A 17,384-nucleotide genomic window follows, 5' to 3' on the forward strand; every position below is an offset into this window, starting at 1 on the left:
GACACTCTCAAATATGTTTCTCTGATGTTTTTTAAATTTAAAAAACAATTTTGAGACAGTATCACTACAGAATAATCAGCAGTTGAGTGCTCATTATACCAGACGCTTAATGTACTTGGAAAATAAAATACCACAGAAAGGTGAAGGTAAAGTAAGCATTAAGAAGGCATCATGATTATTTGTGTCAGTGGACGCACATAAACGCATCTGTTTAAACTGCAATTAAACTCAGCACTAAGCACCAAGGTTTAAAAGGAAACAAAGCATCACTGTGATTAAAAAGAAATGCTGATACTACTTCACTTAATTCTGTGCTGGCTAATATTTACTGGCAAAAGAGTCTATCACCAGCAGCAGCAGCAACCAGACAGTCACTGAAGCCTGCAGCGTGCAGTGTGGGGGAGCAATCAGAGCCTGACACACCATTTTTGGGTTTGTTTTCAGCTTTTTCAGTAGCAATGAGCATTTTGAAAGAAAAAACAGAAAACTTAAATAGAACGTAAGGAAACAAGAAGAGAAGAAACAAGACCTTAGATCTACCAGTACAGTTGCTTGCCCAGAAGCTGGCTGATGTGATTTGATGACAGCTTATAGAAAAAGTTGTTTAACTCATGTTGTTATCTGCTTTACACACTGCTGAATTCAGCATTTCATTCAAAAGCCTAGACAAATCGGACATTCGGGAAGTTTCTTCTGTGCTTTGAACCCCTGGTCTGTCCCCAAGAGCTGTGAAACTTCACGCGAAAGCTCTAGGAACTGAGGAGCAGAGCACCAAACTCACATAGCAACAGCAGCAGAGACAGCATCTCACTCAGGTCCCAGCTTCCAGGCCAAAGCGTCCTCAAAGCATTTGGTTATCTGAAGAGTAATCACCACGCACAACTTCTGCTCACACCATCAGAAAATGAAAGGACACGAGTATCAGACACCACAGAACAGTGCACGGAGTTTGTAACAGCGTTCTTCTCCACCTGGGAGTAGCTGTAAATAAGGAATCTCGCTGAAGTCCATTAGATTGCTTCTCTCACAGCATAGCTCTCACTCAGCAAAAACATCCAGGACATCATCTCATTTTCCTTCATCAGGGCGCAGTAGCATGGTAACCACGCAGCCACGGCAGGGGCTGAATCCAGGTACGCTTCCAGAATCATCCATCTGTACCTTCTGCGCCCAGACGGAACGCAGACTGACACTTCTCTTCAAGCACCACACACACCAGTTCTTAGTCCAAGAGACGACACAGAAGTCAACGCTCAAGGCAGCACTTCAGTCAGCCCCCTTGAGCTACGTCTTCGTTCGGAGAAAGCTGGTTTTACATCACTCAATTCAATTCAAAGGTCTCAGTGAAAGCCAGACAGTGTGTTACAGCTCAGGGGTTTCAGCCAATCCCACTGGCACAGGGTTCCGTCACAGCTGATTGCAGTGAAGTTAATGTCTAAGTGAAATTGAAATACAGCAAAATCAGCTGTTTCTAAATCCGCAGATCTTAAAAAAATAATATTTAAGAAGTGAGATGACTCAGGTGGCTTTCTACTGCAGTACCTGGTCCTCCAGAGTTCAGGAACACTTACTAGTTTCAGCACAATGCCGAACCGAGCTATTCCCAAACACGTGAGCACAGTTAATAAAGCTCTAAACTCAGCTAATGAGCCCTCCAAAAAAAGAAAACTGAGAAGAAAGCAGATGCTCCAAGGCGGCTCTGCCCTGCAGGGCCGGTGCGAATTCCCCGGATCCAGAGCTGGCACTGCAGCCAGGCGCCTACGTCCTCTGATCCACAGCATCCCAGCACCCGTGCTGCGGGCAACGGGAACTCTGGCATTGCCGGAATCCCTGCCCCGCAGCTCCCGGTGACAGAAACCATCTGCAGGGAGCACGCCTCTCCAGTATTTCCAGTTATCATCCCAGACAAGCTTGGTAAATTGCATCAAGGTGAAGTAAATATTTACTGCAACTTTTCTCTGAGCAGTTTATTTTCAAAATACTGCTAACTGACATGTTACACTTCCACAAGGATGTCACTGCCCTCCCGTAAACACCTGACTGATTCTTACAACAAGGTTGCTAAACAAAACTTCCAAAAACTACAAAACTGCGCTGGAACGACAAAACACCTCATCACCAGATGGTGTCAATGCGGAAGAGCGTGTTCTTCCTGAAGGGAAGGAGCCATTGAAGAACCGCCACCGTAGAGCATTACTGCGCAGTAAATAATGGCTTTTCAACGCTAGGAGCAGACTCTGGCACTTTAACCTTCAGACCTCATCAGCTCAGAGACCTTTTCATGAGAAGGATTGTTACAGAAAAGGTCAAGCTCACCATAATTAAGGTTGGGTTTTGTTCGTTCGATTGTTTGGTTTTCACTGTTTCTGTGGGATATTCCTCCTGTACCCTGGTGCTGTGCCGCCTTTAAACTTCTGCTGTTGATCACAACTGAAGGCTTGTCCTCTTCAACCAACCGCACAGCTGCCCCTGCCTGGAGAACAGGGTTGGACCAGAGACCTCCTGCGGTCCCTTCCAGACCGAGCTTTGCCATGGCTCTGCGATTACACTCATTAGCGTTCACTGATCCCAGAGTCAGTTTTCAAAAACACAGACCAAACGACTTGACGTGGTCCCTACCGCCATCGTTTGAAGATCCCTGTACCCAGCGTACTTCCACAGAAGTTGAAATTCACAGCTTTCCTGTTCCAAATGTAAAGTTTAACATCACACTGTACACAGCTTATTAATTTAGATTATGTTCTATACAAAATAGTTAAAACACCTAAAAATTAGTATTTACAAGTGTTAAGTGTGGTTAAGGAATTTGATAAATTTTTTAAAAAATTAATAAATCAGGCAAAAACATATCATTGAATAGTCTGAGTAACCATAGAATCACAGAAGGGTTTGGGTGGGAAGGGAACGTTCAAGCCCACCCAGTCCAGCCCCCCTGCCAGGAGCAGGGACATCTCCAACCAGATCAGGTTGCTCACAGCCCCGGCCAACCTGGCCTTGAATGGTTCCAGGGATGGGGCGTCCACCACCTCTCTGGGCACCCCGGGACAGTGCCCCACCACCCTCAGCATACTAAAACTTATTCCGTAATTTCCGTAATCCAGCACTTTAACCCCCCCATCCTTTTTTTTTTTTTCCCCCCCTCTTCTTTTCTCTCCCCTTCCTTCTTCCAGTTTTGGTGGCACTCCCGGTTTCAAAAGACTTTTGTTGACATTGGGCTCCTCTGCGCAGCGTGTTTCAGCAAGCCAACCCAGCAACATTGTGATCATTCTCCAACAAATTTCTCAAGTAACCTGACAGAGTTTCCAGGTCATAAATACAATTAGACAATCATCTGCATGGCAGTTACGCAAACTCTTATTGACTAGAATATATCTGACTAACAGTAAACCTCTTGCGTTTGGAAGTCTAGAAATAAACCACATAGTAAAGCTTTTAAGAAACCTGTTACTTACAATCAGGTTCAGATTGCAACTGATAAAGAAGCCATTTAATTCAGCAGCTCCACGTGAAACACAGGGGTTTGTACATCCACAGAAAGAGAAGCCTCAGCTGTCCGAAACGCCTGCAGAACTAGAGCTCTGTTAGCAGAGCAGCGACATTCAGACAGCCTTACAGGATTCAACGTTAGCCGGCCCAAAAGGGCTGCACAAAATGGGAGATTATCAAAAGTCACTTATATTCTAATGTGCCTTTTCATCCTGACTCACCCCAATCCCATTTGTACAAACTAAACGCAGGTGAAAAATGCCCACTATTTTAAACTTTTAGCCAGATTCCTAACAGCAGTGTTTGTAGAAGCGAAAGGAAGGAAAACCTGATGATCCAGACCACAGAAGACACAACGATGATGAGATACCTGTTGGGAGCACTCGGAAAAACCAAACCGTCTCGGTTAGAGGGAACTTTTGGGCACAGAAAGTGGACTCTGATTGGTTTGAAGTTGTACTTGCCAGATATTTTCACCCTGAATCTGTTGGATTAAAAGGAGGGGAGGCAGGGCACTGAGATGAAGTACTGTTTGCTTGACTTTTAGAAGGCAGAGAGATTCATTCCTGAAGAAAGCATTATAAAAATCCTCCCCTCTGGTGCTCCTGGTAACCACAAGTGATGTATGAACACTTCCACTGGGCTCTAAAAATAAGTTGAAAATAAAGCAACTCATTCCGCAGCCCCTCGTGAACGTCAGTGCTGCACAAAGGACACCGACCAGCCAGCCTCGGGAGCACTCACAATTAACACCACCGCATCGCAAACGGCAGAAACCCCCTCCCTCCCTCGCGGGGCAGCGAGGGAGACAGGCGCTGCGCTCACCTCTGAAAGGTTACAGCTCTTAATGCTTCGCATTTTCATACTCGACAGCGTCATCACCCGCCAACACCAGAAGCCAGCGGATACAATCAGTCTGTATTATCAGGCACTCAAAGGACTTGCAGGGTTTTAAACTCAGGTTTTTGTAAAGAGAAATGAGCTCAGTCATTATCATACCAGTGACTGGAGATGAGTGGGAGCTGATTTCTTGAACACCTGTCCATAATATTCCTCTCTACAAAATTCCAAAGTGCTTAACAACAATCTCACCTATCCCGACGCGATCTGCCTGAACCTAAAGAGAAGGTCAGTGCCTGCTTGGATAGCGGAGCTTTGAAGCTGACAGCAGTTCTTAGGATTCCAGCTTACTCTCCAAAGAAAATGACATTACTTTATTTTCTTAAAGCTCAGGCACCTGTAGATACAATTATCATCTCTCATTTGAACCCCAGCGTGAAAAGGCAAGCTGCCAGCTCTTCTTCTTTTGGAGGACAAGAGAAAGCGCTGATGACTTAAAAACTTTGAAATATATATTTAAAAAAAAAAAGGGGGGGCAAAAAAAAACCCCAAACAGATGAGCATCCTTTAAACACGACGTTATTTCAGAGCACTGTGAAACCGGGGCCCGTGAATAGTTTCCTATTTGCCCACTTGAGTCTGGAATTGCCTTTGCTCCTCTTCTGGAAACAGCTTTGGCAAAGTCTCAAAACACCTTTTGCCAGTGACCCAAGAAGGGGGTGGCGAGTACAGGCATACGTGAAAGAACAATGAAACTACCGAGCCCTACCCCGCTCTATTTTCATTTCAGAAGCTGAAACCGCCTCCCCGAATACAAAATTTAGTACCACTTGTTATGCAAGCGCCCGCGCGCCAAGCTTGTCACAAGAAGGCAAACTTCACGTTTCAAAACAGTCTCATTGTTTCAAAGGAAGCAAGCCTTGCATGAGATGATCATTTGGCTTCCGTACGACATGCAGGTGCGTTCCCTTTGTGTTAGCGCTTTCCCACCTTTGCTCCACGTACAGGAAAGAAACTCAACAGCTCACGCGATTCTGTGCTACCAGCACCCCACACATGAAGGCAGAGAACGCTTCTTCTTGAAGTGGCGTCCAAATTCAATTCTTTCCATAGCCTTGGGGGACCCCTCTCTGGCTACTGGCCAATTTTCATCCAACACCTTTTCCCACCCACTCACCCCATCAAACCTACCTGCGCCCTCTCTAGTGCCCAGTGCAGGGGGGACACACTAAAATCCTTCTGGAGCCCCCTGAGGTACGTGCCTGCCTCCCTCCGTCCCTGAGTAAGACGAAGTTGAGTGTTTTAACATTCCCCAAAACCACTAACTTCAGATTTACGTCAAGTACGTTTGTCAACCTTGGGTCATCTTCTTTCTGAGGGTTTGGAGGCTGAGGGGTGACCCCATTGCTCTCTGCAGCTTCCTGTGAGTCCCGCATGCCCAGTTCTAATGATCTACATGCAGAAGACTGATCAGTTTCTGCTGTTTAGTTCCGAACCCTGAGACTTGCTGAAAGACTCGTTCACGCCCCTCTACACAAAGAGGGAAGCAAGCACCATCCGACCTGCCTGCAGCTCTCCGAATTCGCTCTGCAGCAGCTTAGCGCTAATTTACTCCAACAGGACACAGGTAAATTTGCAGGCTGTGCTCTACATGAACTATTATAGATGCACTTCTACAGCCAATATGCCTTCAAAAACACAATTTATAAATCCAGACCAGTAAAATATACCATCTTAAAAAATACTTATCTCAATGAGTGTCCATAAAATTATGGGAGCCCCAAGAACTGCAACTAACATCCGGGCTGGAGCAGATTATACTTGGCAAGAGGAAGTTCCTTGAACTGGAAAATGTGTAACAGAATCATTTAAACAGAGACAACGCTGTGTGCGCGTGCACTTAGTAGAGCTTCAAAAGTGATCAATCATTTTAAAACATCCCGACGTTCTGCCAGATGATGTTTAGATGCAAAGAGATTATGGAAACAAAGCCCAAACTACGCATCATTAAATAAGGTTAGAATATCAACGAGATACTTCTAACAAAGCTTTATGAAGAGTAGTAAAACCAATGCTAGAAGGCAGACTATCTCTTAGAGTCACTCCCATTTTTATTCCAACAACCACTTTCCGTGCTGAATCTCCCCGTTCCTGCCAGCGCAAGAAGGGAGCAGTACAACGAGGACACGCAGAAACCAACTACAGGGAATGCTTCAGACCACACCAGCTGCATTTGCTCACTGGTTTTCATTTCAGCATGAGCCTTCTGGGGTTCACCTGTCTGTCCCATACAAAATCCACCACGAGTTGCTCTACATGAGAAATAAGACTGAGCTCTCACCGTCGTACAAGTCTCGTGTCCTGTGACTAAACCAAAGCACGAAGTGACTAACTGCACTAGAATAAAGGAACGCCTGCTTTCAAGAAAATAAAACCTTACCTTATCCTCCACCGAAACGCCAAACTTGCAATCCACTGTGTCCAAGCACGGCAAAGATCTCACCCCTCCATACTGAATCCCAGAGCCCTTTGCCAGGCCTCACGTTTTCATTCCAGATTTTATTTTCCAAAGAAAGGCCCACACCTCATCTGGCACTACAAGAAATTTAGCAAGGCTCTATTCAAAGAGCCGCTAGAGATACTGACTCACATCAGACAGCTGCACAGAAGCGCCTGTGGGTGAAAAAGGGAGTTAGACACTGTGCATCGAACTCCACCTACAGCGTCTCCACCTTCCGAGGTCGCTCCTTTAAGACGCGGTGTTCTAATGAGGAGTAACACCACCAGGCTCCTTTTGCATTTTTCCTGTATCAGAAAATTCCCAAAGCAGAAAGAGAAGCTCTGTTCTCTAAATGTCTCAAAAAAAAAAAAAAGTATCTTTTGTTCTTATAAAAAGACGGAAGCGTAAACATACGTATTTTTTCATTTTCCTTGAGGCCATTTTTGTAAATGTAAGGCGAGGTAAGTGTATGCTCTAACAGAGAATCTGCATACATCAGCTCCTAGATCAGAATTCTTCCTGTGCTGTTTCACACTCCCAAAATATCTTCACAAGTTCTAAAATCCAGCAGGAAAAAAAAAAAAAGACAATTCAATGGCAGCTGATTTGGGGACAGAAAAGTTGAAGGCAGGAATTCCAGGCAGCATCCCCACCAAGGAACACCGCACATGCCAGCCGCGCTCAGAACAGGCTTACCCAGCTCGACACGACCTCGCAAGAGAGGCCGCAGCTTCACACGCGTTACATCACCCAAGTGAGTACTGCTGCCGGAGCTGGCTCACCCCACCGCTCCTCCACCGCACCCCACCGCGCCAGCCCCTCGTCTGACAGCAAACACGCACCTCGCGCAACAGGGATCAACCGGACGGGGAAACGATTTGGGTTAACGCTGGGCGAAGCCCTCCTTCCCTCAGTCCCGGCTGTCAGAAACCCCGACAGGGTCCTTCACCCAGTTCGGACTGGAGGAGACAGGCGCAGGCCCTTTGGGCTCACCTCCTGAGAGAGCCCTTCCAGACAAGGCCACAGGCACGGAAATGCATTTCCTTTCCACCTCACAACAGGATCTGGGGTACTAAGTATTCACCCTTACTGCAACCACATACAAAAGTCAGCTATAAAATCTAGAGGGTTACGTGAACTCACGCCACGAGAGGAGCCACCAGGGACCACGCTTAGGATGTTCAGAAAAGACATGGCTTTTGTCAACTGTCTTCATCCAGCTGAGACTGAAGAGATCCCACCCACAGCCTGTCCAGGTCAGTTGCCATCCTATCCCATCCCAGCTGAGAGCACCCCCCGACACCTCCCCACCCACTTACAGATCCCCTGCTGTCCTCACTCCTGCCCGAACTACCCCGACGGGAGCGGGCAGGCTTCGGCAAAGCGAGCCCTCCGACGGCGACGGGTGGGCTGGCAGCCACGCACCGGCGTTTCGGCAGGAGCAATGACCTTCCCTGGAGGGAAGCTGGGAGCACGCTAACTGCACCCAAAATACCCATTTCTCCACGGCTGCAGCAGGAAGGCAGGTACAGGGTGAACCGAGTGAAATCCCGAACGCACAAGGCACCTTTAGTAACAGAATCGCACTTCACGGCAGCATTGTGTGCCAGAACGGGAGGAAAAAACAGAACAAGCCAAGAAAATTCTTCCTTATTTTAGAGATGACAGAAAATTTGCCATAAGCCAGCATGTGAGATTAAGTCCTTAGTCACAAAGATGGTTGTTTGTCATGAGGAGGTGTTTACGAAGGTGGATTTAAGAAAAGCTTGTGTGCACAGGGGTTAGCGGTGCCTGTCAAAGCTCTGCAGCTACATCTGTACCAGCGGAGGCAGCCGCTCTCCGATAAGGCAAAGGGAGGCTGCAGGCACCAATTACCAAGAACAGCTTCAAGAACACTAATCAAAAACCGCTGAGAGGGGGAGCTCAGTTCTGTTCTCGTGTGCCATTACTCACTGTTGCAATGAGGTTTTGATGAGAGTCACCACCACGCTTTCCACCTTATCCCCTGCCTCTGCCGCAGTCGCGGCCCCCAGCCAAACCACCGCCCCAGGGCGGGCCGCCCCCGGCCCTGCTCTCCGACCCCGGAGCTGGGGAGAGGCGCTCGCCCCCTCGCCGCACAGGAACGGCCACCTTGCCAAGGGACGCCTGCACGCACGGGGACACGCGGACAAGTCAGTGGCACTGCAGACCGCCTTGACTTGACCGTTTGAGGAAAACACCGCCAGCAGTTTGCAGCTATGGGTGCAAGAGCCAGCCCTCCACAAGTGCCAAACCCCACTCTTTAACTGCACCAACGCGCGCTGCTCGTCAGCAGCGACCGCTCTCAGCTCCTCATCGCTCACGCTGACACAGGCACGCCTGGCTGCTCCGGTCCAACGGCAGCGCGGGACCGCTGCGGCAGGGCTAGGCTTTACGAGAAGTGCTGCTGGCAGCTCCTTTCGTTCTGACAGGGTTGTGTTGTGTCAGAATCTCCTCGCTTCTCACAGCAATTAAAAATAACTGCTGTGCTGCCAAGACGTGCAAAATGTTCTTCTGTGTTTTCTCAGGACAAACCCCACTGTTTGCTGTACCTGGCCTCACCTTCCATAAAACTCGGAGTGTATGATTTTATTTATGTGTTTATTTTTACCAGCTAGGTGAAGATTTGAATGACTGCACGAGTGGCAAATAAGCAGCTGGGACAAAAGGTAGGGCCCAGGAAAAGAGCACTGCCTGGGGCAGCACGAGGGCCCCGGCACCGCCGTCCCTGCCAGCTGGGGTTGCTGCTGCCCCAGCTGTCCCCTCCTGGGGACACCCAGGGAGAGACCAGAGGCTTTAGGTAAGCTTGAGCTGAAGGCTAGACATCCCCGAGAGCGCCACACCGAAATCACGGCACGTATCTCAGACAAGAGAGGCACGACCCGCACCAACACGCAGACTTACGCGTCATCAGCACAGACATGGCTGAATTTGAAATTGCGGATGGGAAAATGAGTATGGGAAAAGGGAAAAGGCCAGGAAACTGGCCTGCCCAGCAGCAGATCCTTGTGTTTCACCAGCTAGCAGGAACATGCCAAGTTCATGGCTCTACACACAAAAAATAAGCTGTTCAGCAGCAATACCACTTCCCAGCCACGGCCCAAGTCTTGCGGCCTGCTCGCTGCCGTCCTACAAAACTCCATCCAGCTCTGTTTGCCAGGGCCCCCTCCATCCCTCGGGGAAGCGGAGGAAGGACAGGATGGCAGATGAAGTCACGGGGCCCTCAGCTGGTCGCTCCTGCTGCAGCACGAAAGCCCAGAGAGGTCAGCCAGCACGATCAAGGAGAGCAGCACAGGAGGAACCCTCAAGCATCCCACAGCGCATCCTGAGCAACATCGTATGTATAAATGGGTAAAATCCTGTGATTTTGGTGAAAAACACGAAAGCCTGATTTCTGCGACAGCCACAGAGCACTAGGCAGTGGTAAAAGCTCTGGAAACTCTCTGGTGCCCTCTGCTGCCGGCCACCAGAAGATTGCAGCCGCTCACCAGTTTGGCCAATATACTGGCACACCTTAACCCACACAGCAGCCTAACGCTCCCCCGTTTCACCCACCTGTGCGAGGCACAAATCAGCATTCAGGCTTCATAACTAAAAATACCTATTATCCAATGAATTTCATCTGAGCAGGCTTTAATCCCTCCGAGTAACAGCACCCTCTACTACCTGCTACTCGCACGCATTTTGGAAGTCTTTGTTTCAGCGTCCCTTCAAAAGCTCTTTTGACATAGAGCCCAAAACATTTTCCGGGACCAGAGACCGAAATAGCACGCCCAGAGTTCCCGCTTGCTCTGCCATGGCCCACGGCTCCTCTGGCCAGGTCATGGTCACCATCCCCTTCCGTCACACCAGTCAAACTGGGCTGTAAACCCAGTCACCCTAGGAACAGCCGCGGGCCAGGCGACAGAGTAAGGTGTAACCGCGGCACAGGGATGAAATGAGCCACAGGAGCAGGCAGGCACGGACTCGGGCTCTGTGTCGCTGGCGAATACGCAGACTGCGGCATCTTCACCTTTCTGCAGCACCACCGCTGACCGTGTCTTGAGGACAACTGCTCAGCAACAGCGAGGGGTCTGCCCCAGGACCACCTGACACCACCGTCATTTGAGCGTGTATCTTGCAAATCCCTCCCGAGCCACTGAAGGAGAAGCAGAGGGGGCCTTACGGATCAGGAGTCTGGCTCCTGCAGCGACCGAGGCTGAACGCTGCGCGTACTGGGGACGTGCTACCACCAGCAGCCTCTGCTTCCAGAAACAGCCCCCGCTGCCCGCCCCGGTCCCCGTCTCCTCGCCCGGCTGGCGCGCGCTCCTGCCCTGCACACACGGACTGGGTTCATCCCACCACGTCCCCAGGCGCGCGCTCCTGCCCCACAGACACGGGCTGGGTTCAGCTCCCCACGTTCCCAGGCTGCTCCGATGGCCTCGTGCAAACCACACGCAAGCCGCACAGCTGCTGCCTTGGCACAGACACGCTTTCCTCAGGACACCCTCCCCATCCAGTGTTTACTGCCAGCCTCCCAACGCTTTGCTTTGTTTTTGCTCCTTTGCCTTCCAAAGCACAGCTTGGTTTAGAGTTAACGAAGCTCTCAGGGAGTTTCCTTCCCTACCCCTACTCTGTAAATAACACCTTCATTTCTACCACGCTAGAAAAACTGTCATTTCTGTACCGCACATCGAGCTGTCGTTCAGAACACACTGCCAGCAATTTCCCTGCCCCAGTGCAACACTACAACAGCCAGGTGTGGGATCGTTCACCGTTTTAAAAAGGTAAAGGCAGCGGGGACAGGAACTCAGCCTGGTTTCATCCCAGTGCCCGCTACAGCACTCATTCCAATCTGCAAGAATAAAAAGTCTCATTTAACTATTTTTTTGTCAAAGCTCCATAACACATCAAGAGTTCCTAGAGAAATTCAACCTGGATTGCGCGGTCCTCCCTCAAAACACAGCAATGAGAAAATTAAACAGCTACGGCATGTACGCAGCAGAGGTCGAGAGCAAGTGCCCTACTCCCCAGGTAGGGCCAAACACAGAACTCAAGAAGTGGGAGGTTTGTACAGCTTTCAGCACTCCATTTCTCAGTCACATGTGCCGTCCTTCCATTGCCAGCCCACAGGAACAGAACATACAGGAATTAAAGAATCCGGCCGCGTTTCAAGCGGGGGTACACAGCATGACTGAAAACCCCAGCAGAGGCCTGGAGCCAGGCTTTTCAGAAAGGAGTAGGTAAAAGCAACAAACCCAGCGGCAACCCATAATAAGCTATCACATCATTAGAAGTGCAGCTTCTCGTTAATGAAAACCATCCCTAATTTTAACTGAAAACACTTTACCTTTTCCAGCTGGCAGACAGCCACAATCCCCACTCACGGTTTCGAGGGCAGCGACTCCGGGGTTCCACCAGCTGCCCCCACCCACAGTACACACAATCCCTCCCCTCTGTCCAAAACCGTTCCTCTGACAGGACCGGCCGCACCGCACTGTCCACTTCACACAGCCGACAACAACCAAAGACATTTTCTTCTCCTTTATACGCAGGCACTCACCTTTGTTCCTTGCGAGTGCACGTGTGCAGACGCAGGAGCTGTACTTGTAAGTGTGTGTCACCACTGCGCCAGCCCACCGCTACCTTCGAAAGCCGCTGCATTTCACTGCTTTGTATTTTGAGTGGAAACAACCAATCCAAACCCCAAGCCCACACTGGACATACCTTCAGGGAAAGATCTGACCTTGCTCACTGAGGCGGGCTGTGCCCAGCAAACGGGTCGAGTCACCGGGGAAGCACCTCTACTTAGATTTCAGTGATACGTAAAGATGCTCAGGAGAGGAAATTCCATTTTCTATTCCAAGGCTCCCCAGGCAGTGACTGCGTTTGCCCGCAGTGACTCGCAGAGTGCAGCTTCACAGCGTCAGTCTCAATGTGTGAGTGAAGCCAAAACAGTAATAAATAATTGCCCAGTATGTTGCATAACTAAGATTAATTAGATTATAATTTGCATTACTTAATCATGTAGAAGAATACAAATACTGGCTGAATTCATTAAGACATTACATTTAAGAAGCTGAGAGGGAATTAAAAGGAAATAAATGTAAAATCATAATGTATACGTTACAATACAGTGTATGTCAGGTGTAAATGTACGTGCTGATGCACCGACAGCAACAAGACTGCCGTGTGTCTTTCACAGTTAAACACACAAAATAATACTAAATCCACTGAATTCCGGTTTGCAGTATCTATTAGCCATCGGTACCTAGCGAAGACTTGTCCCTTTACAGTGCAAAACGTACAAACGGGTTATTAAAAACCCTCTTACACCTACACCAACTTGCCACTCGCATCCACCTCACCCGAAGCTATGCAGCTGACGCTCATCACGTGCAACAGCACCTCGGGCTGCTGCTAGCCAAAAGCTACACCAGCGCAGAAGTCGGAGATTGTCATCTCCTGGAAGTTATTTACGGGAGAGGGAAACAACACAGCGTCTGGGGCTACGGCCACGCCGAGAGAAGAAAACGCACGTGACAGCATTACTGCAATGTTTTAGGGATCCTGAACATACACTACGCAGTAAAAAACTACGTGTACAGCTCTAACACCCACACATTTTCCTTATCCTCTTGCTTAGGAAGCGTTACACCTTCTCCCCCTGTGCCCCAAACGGCGTGGTTCAGGCGCCACGCGACGTTACCGTTTCAGCAAGGTGTGCAGGGCCCCTAAAACAAACAGGACAACTAAACTGGAACTTTAGCCAAAGAATAAACTTTCTGACAGCCTGCCAACACGGCAACACAAGCATCTCGCTAGGTTTATGGTATGTGATGCTGTCAGCCTCAGCCTTCACTAAAGAGCTGTTTAAAACAAAGTTAAAACCCAAGTTAGGAATATGTTTTTAACTCCCTGGGTTTAAACCTCAAGAGCCATCTACTTAAATATTTAAGGGCCACACCAACAGAACTCAGTTCAAACTTCACTGAGTTTAAACCTCATGCATTTTGAAAGATAAAAGCTATTTTTACAATTTAACAATTGTTAAGCAAATTTTAGGAGTTCTTTTGAACATGACATCTTAAACAATTACCAAAGTTCTGTGAGCAGTGTGGCTGAAGGAGACACTACACTGCCAGGGATTCAGCTGAAAAGATTCCCACCTCTCTCTGATTACTTTGCTTTTTTCAAAAGAAGTGGTAAAATTTAAAGCTCTGCAAACAAAATCCAGCCAATTAAATCTATCAAGTAAACAACAACAACAAAAAAAATCTGTAATCGTACAAAAATGCCAAACCAAATGAGCTCTAGAAAATGCAAAGCTACACAGAAATACAGCCATCCTGGAGTCAGTACTTGCAACAGAAGTCTTGTTTTCTCTGTCTCTTAGTCCCACCTCTTCCCTAGAACTTGCTCCTCTCTCCTTTCGGCACCGCAGCACCTGAGGGCCAGCGGCAGGAGGCTCCGCGGCAGACCCAATGCGCCGGCACTCCCACGGCACGCCCAGCGACACCGCCGTGTCCGACCACCTCTACGCAGGAGCTGCTCCTGCTCACGGTCAGGATCAAAAGCAAAGTTGGGGAAAGAGAGTTTAAAAGCTTTGTCTTACCACAGTCTGCACACAGCTACCAAAGGAACATTCATTGCAAATTTCAGGAAAAAAAATTAAAGTTGATTAAACTTTGAATTGCTGCTTTCATGTAGTTTCAAGTTAGATATGCAAGCTAATGAATAATTTATAAGCATCATTAAAGAAATACAAGGAAATCCCCAGGGAGGCTCATTTATACATTAAGAATTAGTCATTTCAATAACAGCTAAATTGGATACCACTAATTTCAAACTGAGAGAAAACTTCTAAGTAGATTGGAGCCGTAGCAGAAAAGACGTTCCTCACACTTAGGCTTGAGATGGCAAGAATGTCAAACCTGAATTAACCTTTGGGAAAAAAAAATAATTGTTTTCCACTCATTTTGGCTTCAGAACCAGCTCCTCCCCAGTTTGATTCTTTAAGTCGCTGCACAGCCAGCCTAGGCTTGGAGAAAAGCTGTTCCTACGCCTGTGACTAATCCTTTCAAAAGGGAAGAGGTGAGAATGTACAGAGTGACTCTATCTGTATCTTTCCATTAGACCATTTTAAACCAGTTTTTTGTTTGACAATCGTTATTTTAGCCAAAGATCAGTACAAACTATGGTCTGTTCGGCCCGCCTCTTGGTACGCAGAGGAACGGGGAAGCAATCGTAGGAAGACTGCTTTAGGCACTCGGAAAACTTCTCTTTTCCCTCTCAAGTCCCCAGTTTAAAACTCCAAGTGGCTCAATGCTCAACTGGAATTAAATCCGAACGCTTTTCTACAATAGTACTTACTGCTAGCCTTCTTGTGGCACAGGCTGAACAGGAGAAAATGCTCTTATTGTCTTTCTCTCTAAAAGGTGGACTCGACAATCCTTACAGGTGCCTTCCAACTTGAGATATTCCATGATTCTAAGGTAGCATCCTTAGGAACTGCAACAGCGGCACCCAGACACACCCCAGACCAAGGCACCTCACAGCCTGGCTGCCGAGTCAGCCTCCCACGCCTGGCACCTGAGAGACCGCTCCCGAAAGCCAGCGGGGAAAGCTGAGCTTCCTCAAAATGAGACAGGGGGTACTGCTGGCTTTTGGGCTTTCCTGCACTATGGGAGGTGAACGGGGAGATAGCTGGGAGCCCTAAGTACTGCCCAGTACTGCCAAAGCCGGAGCCGCCCCCACAGCCTCGCAGAGCTAAGGCAGAGGGGGAATTCGGGAGGGCTTCTTGCAGTGGGAGAGGGCGTGAACAGCCACTGCTGCGATTAATGGCTTTCCTGCCGACACACAGTCTGTAATTTGCATCGGTTGTAATCAAGTAACGGGATCTCTCATCACGTTTATGAGCAATCAGTCATAAAGCGTCCTTGCTCTGCTCCGTTCGTTCTGTTTAAACGCACAAACCAGCCGATGCAGAACACCCACCTGGCTCCGAAGATGTCTTTTTTCGCTAGATCAATGCCAGAAACCACCTTTACCCTGAGGATACGAGACTCCTCCTGTTAACAAAAGAGAAAATGGATTTAATGTTTATTCTGTAATTCATTGTGAACATCAACAGTTTGCAAGAGGTTACGCTGTGAGTGAACGCTCAGCCTTTAGACAGCGGGAGACTTTCCCAGGCAGGACTCCCAACAGAAAATCCCCTTGGAAGGAGGGGTACACGATCCGCTAACAGCAGCCCTGTCCAAACACAAAGAGCACCCAACTCCAGTCAGGGCTGTGCAGAGTTAAATAAAAGCAGAATAAAAGTAGGTAACAGTAATAACGCCATAGCAGTAATAATGTAACAAAAACAGTAGTAGAAGACAATTTACCAGCAGGGCCATTTCCAAGCAGAAATGACCCATGCTCCACAGAAATTCATTCTGCTTAGACCCTAAAGCTCTCTTCAAACACAAGGGAAAATATTCCTAACACTTTTGTCTGATAATGCCAATACCTCTTGGTCAGAGACATGTCTGCAGTTTTAAAAAAGGGTGCAAGATTAAAAATAAATCCTAAAATCCTTAAAATTACATTGCTTCAACCTGTCTCACTATCTTGGTATACCCAGAGCTCAAAACCAACTCTCAGTGACACATTCTGAAGGGGTGTGTTACTCGGACGTCAACGTTTATCACTTCAGCACAGTAAGCTCCTGAGGAACACTGGTATAAACGGTATTTTTCAGTTTTTTTCACCCTGTTTGACCAGTTTACTTTTGCTACACAAAGAGGCCACTAAAACTAAATCTGGAAAGGCTCCTGCAGAAACAGGTTCTGCAGTCACCCGTATCAGTTATGCCTTTTTCTCCTCCGATAAGCTTTCCAGAACTGCAAGAGAGATGATCCCCTTACAGTAACCTGAGACCGCATTCCCTGAAGCTTGTTCGGAAAACAATAACATTTTCCCACAGGGTGATCCTGGCGTGCCCGTACTACACCTACGCTATTTGCTTTAGACAGCTGAAGGCGAGATAGAGATTTGCCAGCCGTACCCGAGATTGCTGAGATGGTGAGGAAGGTCAGAAGCACCCCAGAGCAAAGCTGCGCCTGTGCGATCCAACACCCGTCCTCTGAAGGGGTCGGAAACCGCTTACCTCAGAGAAAGGGAAACAAAACTCACTGAGCCTGCCCGCGGGGCAGCTTTCATCCCGACACACGCCCTGCCTGAGGAATTGCGCTGCTCGGAAACCAGAGCTGGAGGATTTACACCCTTTCTCTAAATCTGGTTGTTGGCATTCTTTCCAGCAGCACTTAACACTGTCCAAAGTCTGATTAAGAAAACAGGATTCCTTCCCAAAAGAGCCTAAAGCTTCCCAGAACTGAACAAAACAGTACGTGACAAAGAACAATTCAATGGTGTTATCTGAGTGGGCATTGAAACTTTTTTTTTTTAAGTTAACTTTTTTCAATCTGTTAATGTCAATATAACACGCCTGGTCTTCTAGAATGGTTTTAATAGACACAAGGCAATGAACTTGCAAATTGCAATCAACCAAATTACT

At 48.1% G+C, this 17,384-nt stretch overlaps 1 protein-coding gene across 3 annotated transcripts in view; it reads right to left on the minus strand.

Annotated features, from left to right (window-relative positions):
• Positions 1–17,384, minus strand: part of NEDD4L (NEDD4 like E3 ubiquitin protein ligase) — a 142,501-nt gene that overhangs the window by 88,833 nt on the left and 36,284 nt on the right. For all 3 annotated transcript variants that reach the window (XM_086769502.1, XM_086769503.1, XM_086769504.1), the window contains exon 2: positions 15,821–15,894. In XM_086769502.1, the coding sequence (XP_086625628.1) occupies positions 15,821–15,894 (74 nt within the window). The remainder of the gene's footprint in view (positions 1–15,820; positions 15,895–17,384) is intronic.

Source organism: Chlamydotis macqueenii, chromosome W (genome assembly GCF_036417535.1).
Source record: "Chlamydotis macqueenii isolate bChlMac1 chromosome W, bChlMac1.mat, whole genome shotgun sequence".
In the NCBI taxonomy this organism is placed as follows: domain Eukaryota; kingdom Metazoa; phylum Chordata; class Aves; order Otidiformes; family Otididae; genus Chlamydotis; species Chlamydotis macqueenii.